Genomic DNA, 22,163 nt, shown 5'->3' with positions numbered 1-22,163 from the left:
CCATTTCCAAGTGCACACACACACACACACACACACACACACACACACACACACACACATACACATTCACACACACACACATTCACACACACACACACACACACACACACACACACACACACACACACACACACACACTACTACAACATAAGCATCGTGATAAATCCGAACACCTGGGTACCTAAGACAGGAGTATTGGTTGCTGTGCATTCTTAGTCCAGTCTGGGATACACAGTTACTACCAGGGAAGCCAGGGCTATAACAAGCCTGTCTTAAATAAAACAAAGGGAAAAAACCCCTAAGAAGATAACCTGAAAAAGTCTTAAACACTGGAAATTTCTGGAGAATATTCAAAGTTCAATTTGTGCCCTATCTTCAAGCTATTTAGTTGTCATCTAATTCACTGTTATTCTTTATTCTAGATGTGTGAATGTGTGTGGGAATGTATGTGCACGGGAATGCAGGAGCCCTTAGAGGTCAAGAGAATAAAATTTCCTGGAGAGTTACCTGACCTTTGTACTGGGAACCAAAGAGTTCTCTGCAAGAGCAATACACCTTGCTCATAACTGAGCCAGTTTCTCTAGTTTTTTTTTTTTTTTTTAATAATTGTGTGTGTTCTGAGTGCATGCTGAGGACAATTTTTGGAGTCTACTCTCTCCTTCCATCCTGGAATTGAAGCTGGGTTTTCAAGCTTTTGGGCAAACACTTTTATCCTCTGAGCCAACTGCCCCAGCCTCTGGACTGTTCTTTGTTCTAACTTTAGAGAAATACCCAATTTGTCGATGTTTTACCTACCCTCCAGCCTGATATATTTTGGCAGTGACTTCAGATGACACAACTATTCTAGAAAGATGAAAACCCAGAGTTAGGACTTTCCATATTACATTACTATAGGCTAAAATCAGGGCAATTAGACACTTTGTCTTTTGAGCTACCTCCCTCATCAGATCTAAATATATATTAATTGTTTATATGGTGTGTTCTGGGTAAACTTTTTTTTTTTACTCCAATGCTAAAACATAAACTCATTCAATGAACTAAGTCTATGTATTTTAATTAAAAATTATTTGTATGGATGTTTTGGCTGTATGTGTCTGTACACCACGTGTGTGCCATGTGCACAGGGAAGCCAGAACAGTATCAGATTTTCTGGCACCAGAGTCACGAACAATTGTGAACCACTGTGTGGTTGCTGGGAATTGAACTTGGTTCCTCTGGAAGAGCAGCTAGTGCTCTTAACTGCTGAGTGGTCTTTCCAAACCTGTTTTAAAAATGATTATAGGAATTACAAAGTTAAGTCCCGGTAAACTACTTTGCAAGTTTCCCAGGTTAGAATGATACGGAACGCAACTCCACCCGGTATTCCCTGAACAACAGCAGCAGCAGTGTTAAAACAGTTAAATTTTATTTAGTCTTAGACAGTAAACAGGAGGAGCAGGTTGGTTCCTTTTCTTTTTTCCATTAGCAAGTTACTATTCTTTTTGTGAGATTCCCATTTGATGTTTATTCCATTTTTTATTTTAATTACCCCAAATGCCAATTTTAAATTTTAATTGACAAATATTAGATAGGTAATGAAATATGATGAAATTTACTTATTTCATTTCTTACTCCTCCCAAATTTTACTAATTTCACAAACATGGGGCAGGTAGTCAATTAATATAAGGATAACTAGGAGAAAAATGTGAAGATCCTTTTGCGGGTTTGAGAGAGACTACTTGGACACTTCATCTTCAGGTTCACAGGGCTCAGCGTTGGCTTCAACATTCACCGGTATTTCGAGCTCCTTCCTAAGGGGAAGAAAACAGCAAACGTTCAAGATTTTGTTATAGGTAAAATGAAATGCATTAAACTGGTGGTGACCCTCCTGCCTCTGCTTCTCAAGTGCTACGATCCCAAGAGTTGGGGACACTAAGCTTGGGAAAGATGATTGCTCCCACCCAGTGGGCCCTAGAGCTTCTGACTACGGAGGGGAGAGAAGGAAACTGGGAGAAACAAACCCAAGGCATCCCTGGAAGAAACTTCCTGTCCCCTAGAGCAAGAGATTTACCGCACAAACACGTCGGGGAACTGAGTGCGCTGGAAAATGCGTTCCAGCTCGCTAAGCTGCAGCCTGCTGAAGGCGCTGCAGATCATGTGGAGATTAGCATCATCCTCGAGTTGCGGCATCCCGGCCGCAGCCTCGAGGGCTGGCTGGTCCTGGTCCTGCACACCATAGCCCTTGTTTTCCTCATCGGTCTTGGTGCCAGGTGCTCCCGCACCGACATCTACGAAACCAAGAGTGCTGCCCTCTCCCGCAGCTACTTCCAAATCGGGTTTGGGCCAGATTTGGTCACCACCATCGCCTCCTGCCCCTACATTGATCTCAGGAGGCTTGGCTTCTGAAAAGGAGGATAAAGAGAGAACCGAGATGCCAAGAGATTGAGAGACAGACTACTGACAGAAACACACAAAGGCGTTCGGCCCCACACCCCACATCTAAGTGCCACCAGCAAGGAGTATCGTTGGTGGCATCCAGTACCACCCTATCCACCTATGTCCCCCACAGAGCTTGTTTTTTTGGGGCTTTAGCCGCCAAATTCCCCTAGAGGTTTCTCTGTGGGGAGAGGTCCTTCAATTTCCCAATTGTAGGCCAAGCACCGACCTTTGGCTTCTTCCAAGTAAGCACCAACTCCCAGGCTCTGGTAGCCGGAGTCCTCGTCCTCAAAGTTGAGGGGACGATCCATTTCGAAGGTGTCTTTGAGCTCTCTCAGTAGGTCTGCTCGGCAAGATGGCAGCGGGACGACCGCTCGCTGTGCCACCGCCAACCGTTCTGCTCCAAGCTTTGAGAAGCTAACGAACTTAAGGGAATTGTACTGACTATGACGTTCGCGGAGATGGGGATTGGACGGCTGTGAAATGTTCGATGTCGGGGATTGGACAAATTACAGGTACTACTACACTGGTGATTGGACAGGCTAGGACGCGGAAAAGGTTTGTGATTGGACGGACTGTGATACATTTGACGCTGCAGATTGGACAGTCTAGAGGTGCCCATCCCGGTGATTGGATGGGCTGGGACGCACAGACACACAAGGCTAGGGATTGGACAAGTAGCAGGTACACAGTACACTGGTGATTGGACAGGCTAGGATGCGTATAAGGTTTGTGATTGGACGGACTGTGACATATTTGACGCTGGAGATTGGATAGTCTAGAGGCATCCGTCCCTGGCCGTTGGATGGGCTGGGACACATATACACACAATGCTAGGGATTGGGGGACTGGAATGTGCATACACACTATGCTGGGGATTGGGCAGACTACAAAGTACATGAGATTGTGGGGACTGGGTGGCTGTTGGGAGGGCAAGCTTGTGAGGGGAGGGGCAGAGGAGCGAGAGTGAAATCTCGCGTGAACTTATGAGCCTATGGTAAAAGCCCCTCCCTCCCCCCCCCCCGCCCCAAGGTGCTCATGCGCATTTGTTGTGTGATGTCTTCCTGCCTCAAGTGCTAGAGTGATGGAAGTAGTCTCTCAAAGCTCAGCTATCTCAGAAGAAAGGCAACACTTCTTGCCCTAGGGTCCTGACCCATTCCTTTCTAAAGTCCCTAAGTTGTAAATAAAATCAATCAAGCAGTAGTTTACACAATATGAGTTTGCCAACCACATACATACAAAAAGCTCATTGAGCCATGTGTGGCAAGGTGTCCGTGTTGCTGGAGTTTGGGATTCTGGATGCTCACATTGTTTGGGTGGAGCTCCACCTCAGCCCCTACCTGAAGAGTCTGGAATGTTTGGAAGGAGTCTGGTGGAAGATCCTCCTCGGCTCCCTTCACTGTCTCTTCCCTAATCCCGCCCCTTCAAAGCCTGCCCAACACTGCTCCTCCCTGAAAGGGAGGCTCAGGACAACTCCCACAAGGGGATGTATAAGTGGCTCCCAGAAAACAGACTCATAATTCTTCCGGTCTCATGTCCCTGTCTCCTCTCTGGGGGCCAGGGAATTGCCTGGGATCGCTTTACCCATTAAACCTGGGCTTTCCAATTCTATCTGATTTTGTTTGCTGCCTTGATGGAGAGGCCTTTAGGAGGCCTAACACTTATCATCTGGAGGTTCCACCGAGGGGGGATTGAGTTTTCCCCATTGTCCTAGGGCCGCTTGGTGGGAAAACACCCCTCTCCCCCACATCTGCTAGACTAAGATCGGCTCTTGGCTGGGTAAGTTGCCCTTTCCAAGTTCTTGCCTAGGAGGCCCAGGGCCTGTTTGTTTTTCTGGGTGTCTTGCCGGAGTCGCAGCAGAGCCAGGTCCTTGACCCATTCTGGAGCACAGGACTGCCTTTGCTCCACCACGACCTGTTCTAGTGGAAAGGGCTGCCTCCGCTCCATCCAGCCCGTTCTGGTGCAGAGGGCTGCCTCCGCTCCATCTAGCCCGTTCCGGTGCCGAGGGCTGCCTCCGCTCCACCTAACCCATTCTGGTGCCGAGGGCTGCCTCTGCTCTACCCAACCCGTTCTGGTGCAGAGGGCTGCCTTTGTTCTGTGGGACCCCTTCTCCAGAAGACGTTCTGTTGAAGGGAATTTCCCACCCCCACCCACCCCCGTTTTTGACCCAAGATTTACCACAGTGGACACATTGTGCTAGGTTTCAGGTCTCAGCATAGACTTGAGAAATGGCACTTGCCATTCAAAGCCTCATCCCCAAATGCCCCTGTGGGGTCTTTTACAAAATCTATTCAAATTGCGGCTATCTGAGATAACTGGACAGAACTGCCCTACGTCCACGGTTTTTGGGTTCTACATTCCCACTCTCCCTACAGGGGCCAATGTCTCACAGCACTGATCCATTCCCCACTTCCCCCAAACTCTACCTACCCAACCTCCTCCTCCACGACCAAAAATCCAAGACCAAATTCCTCCTCCTTACCTTCCTTCCGGTCCTCCCCTCCCCCCATTGCTCTTCCCTATCGCCCAATACCTCAGCCTATACACTGGCCTAATGCCCCCAAATCTTCCTCAGTTTCTTCTTATATTCAGTCTCACCAGACTCCTGCCTTCCCACCCTTTTCATTTCTCAGTCAGCACCAGATATTAGAAAAAATTTAAAAAGGCTGAGGAAGGTCCCCAAACTCCCCTACAGGAATTGGTGAAAACGGCTTCTAAAGTTCTTAATGCTCGAGAATGACAGCGGAGTCACCCCAACAGACAAGGCTGCAACAGAACACGCTCCAAGTCCAAGCCTTAGCAACTGCTCTGAGGACACCAGGGCCCCCACAAGGGGTCCAAGGGAAGTCGGCCATGAGGCTCCATCCCACCAGAACTCAGCCCAAGTCAACTCCTCCAAAAAAATTGTTTCAAATGCAGCCAGCAGGGCCACTGGTCGCAGTATTGCCCCTGACCCCCAGCCACCGACAGCCTGGGCACTGGAAATCAGAATGCCCCCTTGCAGGCTCATCCTCTATGTCATGCCATGGAGGTCTCACCAACTCTGGCAACTGGGAACTCCTAAGCCTGGCGGAGAACGGACATGGCCTAGATCTGCTGACTCCCATTGCCCTCTTCCGAGCCTAGGGTGACGCTGCAGGTAACAGGAAAGTCAGTTGACTTTCTTTTGGACATGGGAGCTACCTATTCTGTTTTGACATCTCACTCAGGTCCTACGGTTCCCTCACCAATTTCTGTCACAGGGGTGGACGGGATCCCTTCCTTCCCACTTAAGACCCTGACACTTCCCTGCATTCTTGCAGGGCGATTCTTCTCACACTTTTTTCTGGTCATTCGTGCTTGCCCTGCATCTCTGCTTGATTGCAATGTTCTCAGCCTTTTTGGGGTCACACTCACCTTGGCTGTCACACTCTCCTGAGTATTTCACAGGTCCATTCACAGGGGCCCTCCAGAAATGTCAGCCTCTGCATCAGCTTCCAGGACACCAACCAGGAAAGGTTGAGAAGGCCAATGGACTCATCAAACCACAGCTCACCAAGCTCTCCATTGAACTCAGGTTATCTTGGCCCTCCTTCTCCCCACTGCCCTTACCCGCCTCCAGACCACCCCATGCTCTCTTACAGGCCTGAGCCCTTTTGAACTCCTTTATGGAAGGCCCTTCCTCCTCAATCACCACCTCCCAGCCCTAACTTCCCCACTGGCCAGGCTCCTCCCCACCTCTCTCTTCTGAGGTTCCCATCTCCATTCACATGCTGACAGCTATCTCCCTGCCCCAACACCAACAGACCCATCTGCCTCTGAGCCTGTCCCACTCTCCCCAGGGGACAGAATACTCCTCAAACAGCTAGCTCCTAAGTCTCCTGAGCCCCAATGGACAGGACCTTATACTGTGATCCTCACCACCCCTTCGGCTATCTCGACATCTATGCTGGTACCATCTCTCCAGGCTCAAGCGGGCACCTATTCAGGATACATGGTCTGTCCAGCAGCTGGGACCCTCCACCCTCCAGTTTTCCAAGATGTCCCACTAAAGGGCCTATCTGCTCTTCTGCTCTGTACAGTAAGTACAACTAGGGCAGATGTTAATAATCTATTTTTTCCCCTTAAACTTGCCCTCTTTGATTCCTCAAGAAATAGATGCCTGAGGTCTCCAGGATGAAAATTAACTGGATGGTCCTCCACTCACACCTCCTGTTGAATGTGAGCTCACCAATTCCTGACTCCTCTTTCCCACATTGCCCAATGCCTGCAGGAAGTAGTCAGACTTGAACTGGTGTCTTTATACCCAAAGAGTCTGGAATGTTTGGAAGGAGTCTGGTGGAAGATCCACCTAGGCTCCCTTCCCCATCTCTTTCCCCAAATCCACCCCTTCAAAGCCCGCCAAACACAGCTCCTCCCCAAACCCGCCCCTTCAAAGCCCGCCAAACACAGCTCCTCCCCAAACCCGCCCCTTCAAAGCCCGCCAAACACAGCTCCTCCCCAAACCCGCCCCTTCAAAGCCTGCCAAACATAGCTCCTCCCCAAACCCGCCCCTTTAAATTCTGCCAAACACAGCTCCTCCCCCAGAGAGGCTCAGGATGACTCCCACGGAGCATATATAAGCGGATCCAGAAAGCAGACTCGTGGCTCTGGGGGCTGGAGAATTGCCCCGGAGCACTTTACCCATTAAACCTGGGCTTAGCCGGGCGGTGGCGCACGCCTTTAATCCCAGCACTTGGGAGGCAGAGCCAGGCGGATCTCTGTGAGTTTGAGGCCAGCCAGGGCTACCAAGTGAGCTCCAGGAAAGGCGCAAAGCTACGCAGAGAAATCCTGTCTCGAAAAACCAAAAAAAAAAAAAAAAAAAAAAAAAAAAAAACCAAAAAAACAAAAACAAAAACAAAAACAAAAACCTGGGCTTTTCCTGATTTGGTCTGATTTCGTTTCTTGCAACGGTGAAAAGGCCTTCAGCAGACCTAAAACTTATCACACATGAAAGCTTCCTGCTTTATTATTTTTTTCAAAAGGAAGTAAGAAATAGTTTATTCTGAAACAAAAAAAAATATGGAACACTTCATGAATTAGCATGTCATCTTTGCCCCGGGGCCATGCTAATCTTCTCTGTATCATTCTAATTTTAGTATATGTGCGAGCACTCCCTGCTTTATTTTTAAATATTTTTTTTATCTTCTATTATGTTTGTTTATGTGTGTGTTTGTATGGTAGTGTGTAGAGGCCAGAGGACAACTGTTTTATTAAGCAGCACTGTTTACCTTGTGAGTGAAGCCACGAGGCACAACAAAACCCGCTGTAAGAGTTTATTAAGGGAAGGGAATAGAAAGGGTGTGCATCGGCCTATGGAATGACCATGCAGGAAGAGAGAGAAGAAATAGGTGGAACCTGCTTTTATAGGTCCCCCCCCCCCCGCCCGCCCCGCAAGCATGCGCATATGGACTTACATAGCTACACCATGCATGTGCATAGATTATGTGACCATGCAGTGTACGGATTATGTAGGATGTAAGACCTTAGTATGACTAAGCATCTTGCCTGGCTACTGGACAGAGCATGTGCAGTCTTGTAGCTGGGGGAGTGGCTAGGAATTCTAACAACTTTTACAAGTCTGGTCACTCCTTCCATTATGTGGGCCTTAGGGATTGTACTTAGGTCTCCAAGCTTGGTCGCTCTTTATTGGAGAACAAGTCTGTGGGGAACTCGTGAACTGCAGGATCTGTGCAGTTCTTAGCTGGCGGAGTTCCATTTATCAGTGCCAACAACTTTCTATTTTGCTACATGTCTGGCAGAACATGTTTGCTAGCAGAAGCTGTTTTGTGGCTCAAGCTTCTGAAGAGGCCTCATGCACAGCACACCAGGACCAGCATGGAGCACATGAAGTCAACTTGCTGTGGCTTCCTGTGAACTTTGTGTGGCAGGAGAGGTTCGCAGAGCACAATCTCCATGCACCGGGCGTCCCTGTCCCTGGGAGAAAGAAGATCCTGAGCTTGAAGGTCGGAGTGCTGCCGGTGGTCCAGCGGCTCTGGGGCTGCAGTGGGGCGATGCGCCGCTCTGAAGGAAGGTGTCCCAGGAGATAGAATCATGGTCCATGAGCAAGGCAGGCTCGGGATACTGGAGGAGGGAGTGCGCGGCATGGCCGGAGCTCAGGGTTCCCCACAGGGCATGCACAGCGCAGGCCATATGAGGGAACAACGCCTGCCTGCACGGTGGTGCTGTTGGCCTTGGCTGGTAGGTTTGGCTCAGTCTGGGTGCTTGGAGTCACTAGCTGCCTACTGGGCCTTGGCATGCTCGGAGCCTGCTGAGGTTGCTGCTCAGGCTGCTGTTGATGTGGATACTACTACCATTCGTGGCAGCAGCGGCGGCTGCGAAACCCCCACCCTGTTCCCCGGGCACACTATTTTGGAAGAACTTTTTTTAAGTTGAAAATATTTTTTCCCTTTTTTTATTAAGATTTTTTTTATTCATTTTACATATCAATCACAGATCTCTGGATCTTTGGAGGGAAGAACTTTTTTAAATCCACCCCTTCATCAGCCTCCTCCTTGGGTCCAAGGATTAAAATAATTTAAGCGGAACGTGAGGGAGATGCAAGCACATGGATGAAAACAGTGTTCCTCACGGGGAGGAAAAAAGGGAGGAGGGGGAGATTTTGGGGTGGATTTTGTTGTTGTTTCCTTAAAAAACTGTAAAGATGGAAGGGAGGAAAGCGGGTGTTAATCAAAAACACCCTTGTCTTCACAGTGTGAGTTAGAAAACGCAGCCTGAGCTGGGAAACCAGAGATTGTAAAAGAGCCACTGAGGGACTCCCGCCAGAGTTATAGACCTTAGGCTACAGTGTCAGCTAAGAGAGTAGGAAAAACAGTGGAGTATCAATAGGCCCCACTGGTCTTCTGGCTGTTTTCCAGGCAGGCAGGTCAGAGGCCTGGTTACCTCCTGTCTCAGGAGAATCATTTTTTTTCAAGGTCCTCAACAGTGAAGAATAGCAATTTGTAGGGAAAGCCAAATAGCCTCCAGGAGGGTCAAGATTTTCTCAATTTTTTCAGTGTCCTTTTTCTCAGTGGTAAGAAGCCCTCATTCATACTGTGGACATGTGTGGTAGTTAGCATAGTGACTCTCTTTGTATATGGTGATGGACTTTCCCCACCTGAGAGCCTGGCTTAGAGTGATCACTTCGGCTCTCTGGGCTGAGGTACCCGGTCCTAAATTGTTTCAGTTACAATAACTACTGAAAACTCCACATACCTGGTTCCATCTTTAATGAAGCTGCTCCCATCCACAGAGAGTACTGCACTGGGATCTTTCAGGGGAATGTCTGTTATTTCTCGGTGGATCCTCTGAACCACCATCGTTACCTCAAGACAGTCGTGGATGAACAGCTGCAGGTTGTCATCAAGCAGGATTGATGGCAGTTGGTTTCTCAAAGGGTGGTCCAGTAGTAGGGTCTGGTACTGGGTCCAGTAGTAGGGTCTGGTACCGAGTCACTGTCTTTCCCTAGGGACTTGCACTGACTCTCTTGCACATTATCAAGGGTGGGGTGAGGACAGCATGGTAGGGGGACAAAAAGAATGTGTGAGTCAGTACAACTCTATTCTCACACTAGGAAAGCTCCTGCAATATACAGGGCCTACTGATGATGACTTCCTCATGGCAGGAGTCCCTGTCATCCTGTTTAAAGGCCTTTCCCTGATCACTTACTTCAGTATCTTACTATTCTAGAAGACGCATGAACAAATATATTGAGAATTCACTTCTTTATTGAAAATGCAAGTGCTTAGGAGTATAATAATAAGTTGTTGGTAACAGAAAGAAAAGCATCTGCATCTGGCTTCTGGGCCCCTCCATAGACATCAGGGTAATGTGGTCTGCCTAGCAGGAGGAGCATCTCTGGGCCTTTATTTATGGCTTTTGATATTTCCTGTATTGTTCTCTCTTCTTCTTAAACCAGTTCTATAATGGGAGAAAAAGAAATTGGTTTACCATATAAATAATTAAGATAATAATTTAATACACATCATGTCCTTTATCTGCCAGAAGACCTTTCTTCCATACTGCTCTAATTTATGAGGGGCTGAGAGTGTGGAACATGGTACAGTACTGCAAAATAGTCCCTTCCCCCCTCCCTACAGTAATTCACTCTGGAGGAAGTCAGCAGGATTTTCAGGCAGATGCACCAGCGTGATTCAGATAATTACGAAGCTGGGTGTCCTTATCTGTGTGGCCTCACCAGATGCTTCAAAACAGCAGAGGGACCAGGCATTTGGACTCTACACTTTCCCATTCTTATCACACTCTCTTTAACCAAGCTTACATCAACATTATCAGTGCTGGGTTCTGCCTGTCCACTATCCACACACCCAAATTACTCCTGTAAGGATAGAATCTATGCTTACTTTTCAGTATTTCAAACATTTAGGATCATGGAACACCTAGCTACACTAATTTGAATCCTTTGTGTGTCATAACCACAGTGAGATGTTTCTACAGAGACATTCTACTTAAAGGATACTAATGTTAAAAGGAGTTGTACAAGATATATACATGTTTATGTATCTTATTTATCTATATATAGTACAACTATGTGTATATATACTGTGCATGCACTTTTATAACTCAAGCACATATTTATAATTTATCCATAGGATAAGTGTGTATAATATATATGTATTTAGGGAGTGAAGGTAGCTTAGTACTCACTCCTTTTTTTTTCCTTCAGGAAGTTGTGTTCCATCTTGAAATGAGCCATTTCTGTATGGTAAGGCTATCTTATTCCCCTTTCTACCTTTTTTTTTTACAAAGATCACAAAATTCTAGGGAGAGGTTTCAGTAGGCAAGAACACTTGCTGCTCTTGCAAGGGTCCTGTGCTTGGTTCCGAGCATCCAGATTGTGAGGCTCACACCTACCTGTAATTCCAGCTCTGGATGATCTAATGCCCACAATATGCTGTATACATGGACACATACATACATGTAAATGAAATAAAAAGAAAATCTGTCTTTAACAAGGTAGTTTTGGGCTGGGCAGTTTTGGTGCATGCCTTTAATCCCAGCACTCCCAAGGCAGAGGCAGGGGGATCTCTGAGGTTGAGGTCTACAGAGCAAGTTCCAGGACATCCAGGGCTACACAGAGAAACCCTGTCTTGGAAAAACCAAAATAAATAAATAAAAAAGTTAAAAATAAATATAAATGTAGTTTTGATGGTTGGAGAGATGGTTTAGCAGTTAAAAGTGCTGGTCCTCTTCTAGAGGACCTGGGTTTGATTCCTAGCACCCATATGGTGGTTCACAACCATCTTTAACTCCAGTTCCAGGAGATCTGACACCCTCTTCTGGCTTCTTCAGGCACCAGACAACACACATGATTCACAGACATAAATGCATGCAAAACAACCATGAAATATAAAATATCACAACAACAACAATATTTTTTAAAAGGTAATTTTTTGTAAGAGTGTGAAGTCAGCAACAAGGCAGCAACTTCATGGACAGAACAAAGCTGTCCTAGACCTGAAGGAAGTCCTAGTGAGGCATTCCATCAAACTTCTGTTCACTCACCTGCACTTTGGCTTCACTCACACCCATGGATGCTGCCAGTTGTTTCCTGAGGGAAACAATGACAGATGTTCAGTATTTGACATCATGGCTAGAGTAAAATATGGATAGGACATTTTATCTTTCTTTTTAAATGTTTGTCCCATCCTCCCCCTTTCTTGGAGATTTTGAGTTTAACAAATTCTACCAGTAATTTTATTTTACCAACCCATCATTGACAGGCATGAAAAGCCAAGCATGTCCCTAATAAGCAACTTGAAAAACACTAATATAGACAGCAAAAACCTAAAAAAAGGAGGGGTACTCCTAAAACTGAGTGTGGTAGTGAAGGAAACTGTCTATTAAAAAAAAGTAGAAGCTAATAAAACAAATTCACACAGGAAAAACTCATGTGGGGCTCTTTGTCAGGACAGAAGGATAAATTCAAACAAAAGAAGACAGATTAATGGGAAGCACCTGTAGCATGAATCTTAAAGGGTCTTATTAATAAAAACAAACCTGGAGCTAGGTATTGGGGTGAATGCTGAAAGATCAGAGAAACAGAACAAGCCACAGCCACCTCACCTCACCAATTCCTCAGCTGATCCTGTTTCCTCAGACTGGAAGTCTGTGTCCTCATCCAGAATGAATCTCATCGGAACTGCTGCTAAAAGCCTAAAAGCTTAACCAGACTCTAGTTCCTGGTCCTCACGCCTTATATACCCTTCTGCTTCCTGCCATTACTTCCTGGGATTAAAGGCATGTGTCACCATGCCTGGCTGTTGCCAGTGTGGCCTTGAACTCACAGAGATCCAGGCGGATCTCTGCCTCTGGAATGCTAAGATTAAAGGCATGTGTGCCACCATTTTCTGGCCTCTATATCTAGTGGCTGTTCTGTTCTCTGACCCAAGATTTATTAATATTAGGGTGCACAATATTTTGGGGAACACAATATCACCACAAGCACCCTAGGATTTCTAATGTCCTTTTAATATAGGAGGGTGTCAAACCTTCAAGGAAGTGATACGGTACATTTATTTTATTTATTTGATGTGCCCGTGCCAGGGTGCACCTGTGCCGGTCGGTCAGAGGACAACTAATAGAAGTTAGTTCTCTCCTATTGTGTGTACTGATGAATTCAGGTTCTCAGACTTGGTGGCAAGTACCTTTGCCCACGGAGCTATCTCACCCACCCCAGAAAATGAAATATTAAAAGCATAACAGACACAAAGTGAATGCTCTTTTTTTTTCCACGATACTGGCTGCCCAGTTCTGAATTTTCCCAGTGAAGTAAGCTGGGGAATGATGCTCCTTGTATGATCCAGTTCAGCTTGAGCTACAGAGTGAGTTCCTGTACCAGGAAATTCAGGAGAAAAACGACACTGGCAAGGTAGAATATGTCCAAGATTCTTGCATAAACGGACTCACAGAGACTGGGTTGGCTTGGAACTCATTATATAACTGAGGACAATTTTGGACTTCTTTGCACTTTTTATCTATCTGTCTCCGCCTCCCAATTACTGAGATGATAGAAGATTTTTTTTTTTTCTGTTTTGAGACACTACCATTCTGTAGTCCAGGCTACCTGGAACTCACTCCTGTTGTCTGATTGGCGCATCCAGTGCTACAATTATAGACAGAAGCCACTGTGTTCAATATGGAATCTTGTTTTTATGGAGAATATATTTTTTTTGGAGGGAGTAGAAATTTTAATGGGAGGCCAAAAGACAGTAATTGGGAGAACTGTACTAATAGCTGCATTTATGCAACTTAAGAAATATATGATCACAGATATATAAAAAAATTTTAAAATCATTTACTTCATGTGTGTGAATATTTTGCCTGCATGTATGTATGTGTATCACATTCTTGCCTGGTGCCGTAGGAGATGGTCAGAAGATGGAACTGGAGTTACAGATGGTTGTGAGCTGCCATGTGGCCACTGGGAAACAAACCCAGGTCCTCTTTAAGAGCAGAAAGTGCTCTTAACCACTGAGACATCTTGCCAGCCCCAAAGGTATAAAAATTTTAACAAAGGCCTTCCATCAACAGACACTGCCCAATTTTTTACAATTAAGTATATGAAAATACCTTCATTCCCAGTTTGACTAGTTCTCATCCCTCAACCCGGAACCCTAGTGCCAGAGAATGGGGTCTGGCAGCCTGGATGTTGTAGGTGGCTTTTGTTCAAGAGGGCAAGAGAGAGGCTGAGGAGATAGCTTAGCAGGAAAAGGTACTTGCTGGCTAACCTAGTGGCCTGAGTTTGACTCTGGGAGCCACATGGTGAAGAGAGGACTGATTCCCCTCGTTGTCCTAGCACCTCAGTACATATGACATGGCAAACACACAATAAAATAAATGAATACAAATAAAATAATTTTAAATAGAGGGTAAGAGGGGCACCAGGGGAAAAAAACAGCAACAACCCTGGACCACATGCTCCCAGCAAATAGGACACCAAGCCAGGCTATCTGCTCACCTTACGTCTGCCGTGATGTAATGAGTATGCTGGAAAACACTCTCCAGCTCGTGCCGCTGCCAGTGGGCGAACCTGTTGCTTGAGGCGCGTTTGCACCTTGGCGCTGGCACGGGCGCTAGCATGGGCGCTGGCACGGGCCCTGGCATGGGCGGTAGCATGGGCGCTGGCACGGGCGGTAGCACGGGCGCTGGCACGGGCGGTAGCATGGGCGCTAGCATGGGCGGTAGCATGGGCACTGGCACGGGCCCTGGCACGGGCGGTAGCATGGGCGCTGGCACGGGCGCTGGCACGGGCGCTAGCACGGGCCCTGGCACGGGCGGTAGCACGGGCGCTGGCACGGGCGCTGGCACGGGCGCTAGCATGGGCGCTGGCATGGGCGGTAGCATGGGCGCTGGCACGGGCGCTGGCACGGGCGCTGGCATGGGCGCTGGCATGGGCGCTGGCATGGGTGCTGGCACGGGCCCTGGCACGGGCGGTAGCATGGGCGCTGGCACGGGCGGTAGCATGGGCGCTGGCACGGGCGCTGGCACGGGCGCTGGCATGGGCGCTGGCACGGGCGCTAGCATGGGCGCTGGCACGGGTGCTAGCATGGGCGCTGGCATGGGCGCTGGCACGGGCGCTAGCATGGGCGCTGGCACGGGCGCTAGCACGGGCGCTGGCATGGGCGCTGGCACGGGCGCTAGCATGGGCGCTGGCACGGGCGCTGGCACGGGCGGCGGCGGCGGCACACCCTCGTTGCCCCCCATGCCCTCGTGCACCGGCTCCCGAGGAAGCTGCTCATTCTCCCAGGCGCCGCCATAGGCGCCGCCATAGGCGCCATGATCCTCTTGGTTCCCGCCATCCTCGAGGCCTGCAGCATCAGCAGCCGAGGGGCCTTCTCCACTTAATTCTCCTGCTCCTTCCCCTTCCGCTGCTGCGGCTTCCCGCCCAGGCTGGCCTTGTCCACTCGCTTCCTCATTTCTCCCCTCTCCAGCCGGCAAGACCATGGGTGCCCTCGCATCTAGAAGTGGGAAACAGAAAGATTGGGTGACGGGGCCCAGGGTGGTGCGAAGTCGCTATGGCGCCAGGGAAGGCGAAGCCGGCAGTGGGCAGTGCCCGTCCGTCCGTCCACCTCTGAGGGACACCAGTGCCCTCACGGACGTCACCAACCCACCACTCCCAGAAGGCACTGACCACTCCAGTTTTCCTCGTCCTCGTCAGGTCCCACGTGAAGCAGGGGACGCTCCATGTTCTGAACACTGTCGAAGCCGCGTGTCGCTTGCGGCTCGCCGTCCTCAGTGCCGCTGAAGAGTCTGAGGTGGAGCCCTCTGCTGTTCTTAAAGCAGAGCATCTCAACCAACCAGGGCTGTCTTCCGGTCCGCCACCCTGGTACAGCGTGTTAACATGTATCCAGTCATGGGCGTGCTATCCTTGCTTCCGGTTGACTCCTGTTGCTATGGGCTGAGCCCCCGAGAAAAGAACTGGTGGCCCTTTGGAGCTGCAATGAGCAGGCCGGTTGCTGGGAAGACATGGCTCCTAGACAAGCAGGCTGTACAAGGGGCCTTCCAAGTTGCGTCTGAGTCACCTGGCCTTGGTGAATTTTCTTCCTAGGCAACGGATGGGGGTCAACTATGGAACAAATCTGCAGTGAGTAAGAAAGAAAAAACAATTCTGAGGCCTTGTGGAAATGTGTGGACCACATCTCTTGGTTTAGTACTCCATACTGGGACCCTGGTACTTGGCAGAGAATGGTTATTAAGCTAATGTGTTTATCTGGGAGCTTCTTCTTCTTCTTCTTCTTCTTCTTCTTCTTCTTCTTCTTCTTCTTCTTCTTCTTCTTCTTCTTCTTCTTCTTCTTCTTCTTCTTCTTCTTCTTCTTCTTCTTTTTTGTTTTTTTCGAGACAGGGTTTCTCTGTGTAGCTTTGCGCCTTTTCCTGGAACTCGCTTTGGATACCAGGCTGGCCTCGAACTCACAGAGATCCCCCTGACTCTGCCTCCCGAGTGCTGGGATTAAAAGCGTGCGCCGCCGCCGCCCGGCGGGAGAGGTTCTTCTTTGGGCTTTCACACAAAGTGAAGTTAGAGGCTGTCATGCTTCCATGCTCGGCCTTTCCAGGAGCTTGGTCAGGGTTGCAGGGCCTGCTGGTCCTTCAGCAGGCAGATCAGAGGGCTCATCTTCACCAGGGCTACTGGGGAGGAGTTTAGTAGTACTGTTCAGCCTTCATGAGTGCTGGCAAAAGCTGTGAGAATTGTCATACCTGTGCTCAGGTTCCTCACCTTTCTCTTGTTACCCCCCCTCCCCACTTCTAGTTTCTCCTCTGAATGGTCAAAGTGTCAAGAGCAGGCCTTTACACCCTGGTCTCCATCCCAGAACTGTCAGTCAAGCAGCCCCTTCGCTGGCATGTGGTCAGACTGGTTCCAAGGCAGCCAACTATTCCCAACATGTTCTGGTCACTCTTAGAATAGAAGGGGCCCTAAAACACTAGTGTATCTCCATCAGATCCATGTCTGAGCTGGCAATATTCAAGAGTCCTGGTACTGAAGTAAGAATCCTGCTAGGCAATGTGGCACAGGCCCTTAATCCCAGCACTCAGAAGGCAGAGGTAGGCGTGGTCTACAGAGCGAGCACCAGGACAGCCAGGGCTGTTACACAAAGAAACTCTCATCTCAAAAAAAAAAAAAAAAAAAAAAAAAACAAAAGAAAAACAAAAACAAACCCTAAACCTGCCCCCCCCCCCAGGAATTCTCCCAGAAAAAGACTCACCTCCCAGTTCTGATATATCACATACATATTTCCTGCCCTTTGCTCGTCTTTGCTCTAAATCCTGAAACTGTGGTTGGCAAGGTGCTGAGAACAGGAGAATTTTTCTGTCTAGTCGGGCCAGTCATAGAGATACCAATGTTTGGGCAGGGGATGTAGCTTATTGACAGTGTCCTCGTGTCACCTGAATAATATCATAGGTTAGAGCTCCCAAACTACATGAGGCTGATCTGGTGTTTTCCAGTCCTGTAATGCCTGTTATCTGTGAACTTGGGGAGGAGAGGCATTAAGATCAGAGCTTCAGAGTAACCTCGGCTACAGATGTGCTTGAGATCAATTTGCAACACTTGAGTCTCTTTGGGGGGAAAAAGACTTTATTTCTTTTCTGCAATTTCTAATTTTTTTCTGTAAAGCAAAACAATGGACTGATTTAATTTTAATTTTTTTCTTTTTAAATTAATGGCTGGTTCAAATATATAAACTTTACATATTATATTTCTATAGAAATGCAAATAAGTTATACATGCATCAGTGGTATGGCCTACCTGTTTTTGTTATTGCTGTTCTGTTTTTTTTTTTTGATATGAGGTCTATGTAGTTCTGACTGTCCTGGAACTCACTCTGTAGACCAGGCTGGCCTCAAACTCACAGAGATCCACCTGGCTCTGCCTCCCAAGTGCTGGCATTGAAGGCATGAGCCATCATCGCCTGGCTCTTTTGTTTATTTTTGAGATATTAATTTCATTTCATTTCTCCCCTCTCATGCCTCCGTCTAAGTGGTCCCATAGACTTCTCTTTGCTCTCCTTCAAATTTATGGCCTTTTTTCATCAATTGTTATTGTATGCATATATGTATTTGCATATACATATGTGTTCCCAAATATAATCTGTTGAGTTCACCTAAGTTACTGGTATGTATGTTTTTAGGACTGACCATTTGGCACTGGACAACCAGTTGGTGTGCTTTTCCCCTGGGGGAGGACCGCCTCTCCCGTCCCTAGCTTTACTCCGTTACCTGTAGTTCTGTGTGTACGGTTAAGGCCTCCTGGGCTTTTCCCTGTGAAGTTTGCCATGCTCATTTGTGTCATCCTTGTTCAGCTTGCCTTCGGATGGGCATATTGGTTAAACTTCACGGGTACAGTTTCTGGTGTTACTAGGACATAATCCCACAACAAACTCTCTGATCCTCTGGCTCTTAGAATCTCTCTGCCCCCTCTTCAGCAATGTTCCTGGAGTCTTAGGTACAGGAGTGTTTTGGAGATGTGTCCACTGGGACTGGGCTCCACAACTCTTCATTTGATTGGTTGTGGTTTTCTGTAGTGGTGTCCATCTGTAATAAAGAGAAGTTTTCTTGGTGAGGAGTGGGTATAAGGACAAATGTTAATAGGTTTTTGTGAGGGATTATGCTGGTTTAATAAATTAGTGGTTGCAGTTATTCTCTTCCAATAACCATGACTTCACAAGCCTAGTCTAGGTTTCTAGTACTTCCTCTTGTTGAGTAGGTCTTAAGTACAATTTGTTACTGACAAGGTATGCATGCCACCACTTCATCCTTAGGGTTATTGTGTCATGCTGGTCATTGATGTGGTTCCTAGGCATCCTAGCTGGGTAGGGTAATGTGTTGCCTCCGTCCGCTGAAGCTTGCATGGCACCTTCTGGTACAATGAAAGTTAGTTCTTAGGGAGGGGGTATTCAGGTCAGTTCCAGCTCAGGGGTCTCTGGGCCTGTTTCTGAAGTGCATAGTGTTTTCAGCAATAGGGACTTACTTTCCACATTTGGGGTGTAACCAAGGGCAACAGCCATAGGCTGTATGTTTTGGGATCTTTTGGACAGCCCGGTCCAATAGCTCCGAAGGGAGTTTCTCAGGTCTGGGATTGGGGTTTTTGTTGGGTGGTTTTTGGCTCTGTGCCTTAAGGTGTTGCATGGCTACTGGAGAAGGTTTTTGCTAGATTTAGTCATTTTGCTGTTATTTTTTTTATTATTATTATTTTAATTTTTTTCCTTTTATTTTATTTTACAATACCATTCAGTTCTACATATCAGCCACGGGTTCCCCTGTTCTCCCCCCTCCCACACCCTCCCCTTACCCCCAGCCCACCCCCCATTCCCACCTCCTCCAGGGCAAAGCCTCCCCCGAGGACTGCAATCTGTCTGGTAGAATCAGTCCAGGCAGGTCCAGTCCCCTCCTCCCAGACTGAGCCAAGTGTCCCTGCATAAGCCACGGATTTCAAACAGCCAACTCATGCAATGACCCCAGGATCTGGTACCACTGCCTAGATGCCTCCCAAACTGATCAAGCCAATCAACTGTCTCACCTATTCAGAGGGCCTGATCTAGTTGGGGGCCCCTCAGCCTTTGGTTCATAGTTCATGTGTTTCCATTCATTTGGCTATTTTTTTCCAATAATTGAGTAAAACCTAAATTTATTATAAGCCACAGTCGTCCTAGGGACCTCCAATGCTATATGTATAGCCTCCATGGTTCTATGGGTTGTGGTCTGATTGTTCTTTATTTTATATCTAGAATCCACTTATGAGTGAGTACATACCATAACTGTCTTTCTGGGTTTGGGTTACCTCACTCAGGATGATTTTTTCTAGTTCCATTCATTTGCCTGCAAATTTCATGCTTTCATTGTTTTTCTCTGCTGAGTAGTACTCCATTGTGTATATGTACCACATTTTTTCATCCATTCTGTTATTTTTTTTAAATGCTCTTTTTTCTCCTTTCTCCATCTCTTCAAAGATCTCCGGCAGTTACTCAGGTGTTCTCATGATTCATGGTGTCTTGTGCTGATATTTTTCAATAGTTTTCTTGTCCATTCCTCAGATGTAATAATCTCAGTTGACCCCTCTTCAAGATTACCTTCTTTGCCTACTCACACATGCGAGCCCCTCCCTTCAGTGGTTTTTATTCAGTTATTTTATTCATATTTGTCTCATAAATAACTGTTATAATATATATTTTTATTCATCTGTTTGCTCATGGGTGGCTGTGCATGCCATGGTGCATATGTGGACATCCTGTGTTAGTTCTCTCTTCCCACCAAGTGGGTCTAAGGTGTATGGAAAGCAGGTTGTCAGGACTGGTAGGAAGGTCTTTTATCTGCTGAGCCATCTCACTAGCCCAGATGCTATTTTGTACCTGTAGAATTTTTATTTATTTTTTTTCTTGGTGTGATGGCTATCTTTTTACTTAAAAAATTTCCATACAATGTATTTTAATCATGTTTTCTCCCTCCCTCAACTCCTACCAGAACCTGCCCACCTCCCTCCCCATCCAACTCTGTGTTCCTTCTCTCTATCATTAAAAAGTCCTATCAGCACTGCACCTCACCTGGGCAGCACAGTAGAGCTGACCCTTTTGGTGGTGGTGCAGGTGAGCCAGCCCAGAGCGCATGAAAGCAGGAGAGAGCTGACCTGCCCCCCCACCCCTACCAGCCATGTGGTGGCATGGGTGAGGGAAAGATGCACTTCCCCCATTGCCCCTTGCCACCTATGACTCCAGGGGGAATGAGATCAGGAGAGCAGGCCCTGCACTTCACCTGCGGAGTACACTAAAGTTGACCCTGTTGGCAGGGGTGCAGGTGAGCTGGGCCTGTGGATGTGAGAGTATATGCCATGTAGTGGCACGGGTGGGGGAAATATGCCCTCCACCCTCCATGGCTTGCCAACAGCAGCAGGCAGGAGAGCTGTCATTGGGACATGAGAACAGAAGAGTTAGCCTTATTCCTCACCAACTGCAGCAACTGGGAGAGTGGCCCATATGCCTTGCCTGGGCAAAAGGGTAGAGCTGGCCCTGGTGGTGTGAGTGGGTGAGAGCGGGACCTGATGGTGTGGGAGGAGGAGTACTGGCCCTGCTCCTTGCTGCCTGCACCATCGGGTGAGCTATCCAACGCAGTGCAGGAGAGCTTGCCCAAGTGCTGATGATGAGGGAGAGCTGGCAGGCTGACCAACCCAGCTACCACCCAGGCCTGGAACCAGGGATATGACTTAGCTCACTCCAACAGCCATCTCATTTGTGAACTGCTGGAGTATGTGAAGGGGATGAACCTACAGATCCAAAGCTACAGGATCTCCATGACACAGGACAACAACAGGATATCCAGGGGAAGTCCTAGTGAGGGCCCAGTATCAATAGGGTAACAGGAGCCAGAGGCCTCGAGCCACACCAACAATCCACTGTAAAGACCACTTACAGCCAGGCGTTGGTAGCGCACGCCTTTAATCCCAGCACTCAGGAGGCAGAGGCAGGCGGATCTCTGTGAGTTCGAGGCCAGCCTGGGCTACCAAGTGAGCTCCAGGAAAGGTGCAAAGCTACACAGAGAAACCCTGTCTCGAAAAACCGAAAAAAAAAAAAAAAAAAAAGAGAACACTTACAAGTAAAGATGTATGGACTCAGGGGTAAACTGTGTGACTCACTTGGCAACACTACAGTTTCCACACCAAAATTTTCTTTCTCTGTTTTTGTTTTGCCTTGTTTTTAGGCTATACTTTTAAATTTTGTTTTGTTTTGGGGTGAGATCACAAGGGCAGAGGACAGAGGTGAGGAGACGGCGAGATGGGTGGGGTTGGGATGCATGATGTAAAATCCACGAGGAATCAACAAAAAGTTAAAAAATCCCCACAAAAATGAAAATCAGAACAAATAAGCAAAGAACCAATAAGACAAAAACAACAACAAAACAAAACAAAAAGTACACACAGACACAGACACACAGACACAGACACAGACACACACACACACACACACACACACACACACACACACACAAAGAGACACACACCCTCAAACCGAACCAACTAAGCAAATAAAAACAAACCATGGAGTTCCTTTTGTGTTAGTCAACTACTCCTGGGCACGGTGCCTGCCCTGGAGTATGGTTGATAAAATCAGTGACATTTCATTAGAGAAAACTGACCTTCCCTTTGCCAGTGAATATCAATTACAAATAGCTTCTTGGGTAGGGGTGAGACTCCATGTCTACTTTCCCTTCTCAGTGCTATGCCCCC

General features: G+C 47.6%; 2 protein-coding genes and 1 pseudogene across 2 annotated transcripts; all 3 read right to left on the bottom strand.

Annotated features, from left to right (window-relative positions):
- Window positions 1–1,388: 1,388 nt before the first annotated feature.
- Window positions 1,389–2,833, bottom strand: LOC102920478 (uncharacterized). The gene is made up of 3 exons (XM_006993596.4): window positions 2,646–2,833; window positions 2,052–2,382; window positions 1,389–1,791 (listed from the first exon to the last, which is right to left on the bottom strand). The coding sequence occupies exons 1-3, from the start codon at window positions 2,725–2,727 to the stop codon at window positions 1,716–1,718; spliced, it is 489 nt and encodes a 162-aa protein (XP_006993658.1). The 5' UTR covers window positions 2,728–2,833; the 3' UTR covers window positions 1,389–1,715.
- A 4,617-nt stretch (window positions 2,834–7,450) lies between these two features.
- Window positions 7,451–7,548, bottom strand: LOC121825890 (U6 spliceosomal RNA; annotated as a pseudogene).
- A 2,593-nt stretch (window positions 7,549–10,141) lies between these two features.
- On the bottom strand, window positions 10,142–15,744 carry LOC102927885 (uncharacterized). Its single transcript, XM_076562929.1, has 4 exons — window positions 15,588–15,744; window positions 14,415–15,414; window positions 11,960–12,005; window positions 10,142–10,354 (listed from the first exon to the last, which is right to left on the bottom strand). Exons 1-4 carry the CDS (start codon window positions 15,742–15,744, stop codon window positions 10,304–10,306), a joined length of 1,254 nt encoding a protein of 417 aa, XP_076419044.1. The 3' UTR covers window positions 10,142–10,303.
- Between the last annotated feature and the right edge of the window lie 6,419 nt (window positions 15,745–22,163).

The sequence above is a fragment of the Peromyscus maniculatus genome, chromosome X, assembly GCF_049852395.1.
Source record: "Peromyscus maniculatus bairdii isolate BWxNUB_F1_BW_parent chromosome X, HU_Pman_BW_mat_3.1, whole genome shotgun sequence".
NCBI classification, from domain to species: domain Eukaryota; kingdom Metazoa; phylum Chordata; class Mammalia; order Rodentia; family Cricetidae; genus Peromyscus; species Peromyscus maniculatus.
This window is presented reverse-complemented; position numbering and strand designations above follow the sequence as displayed.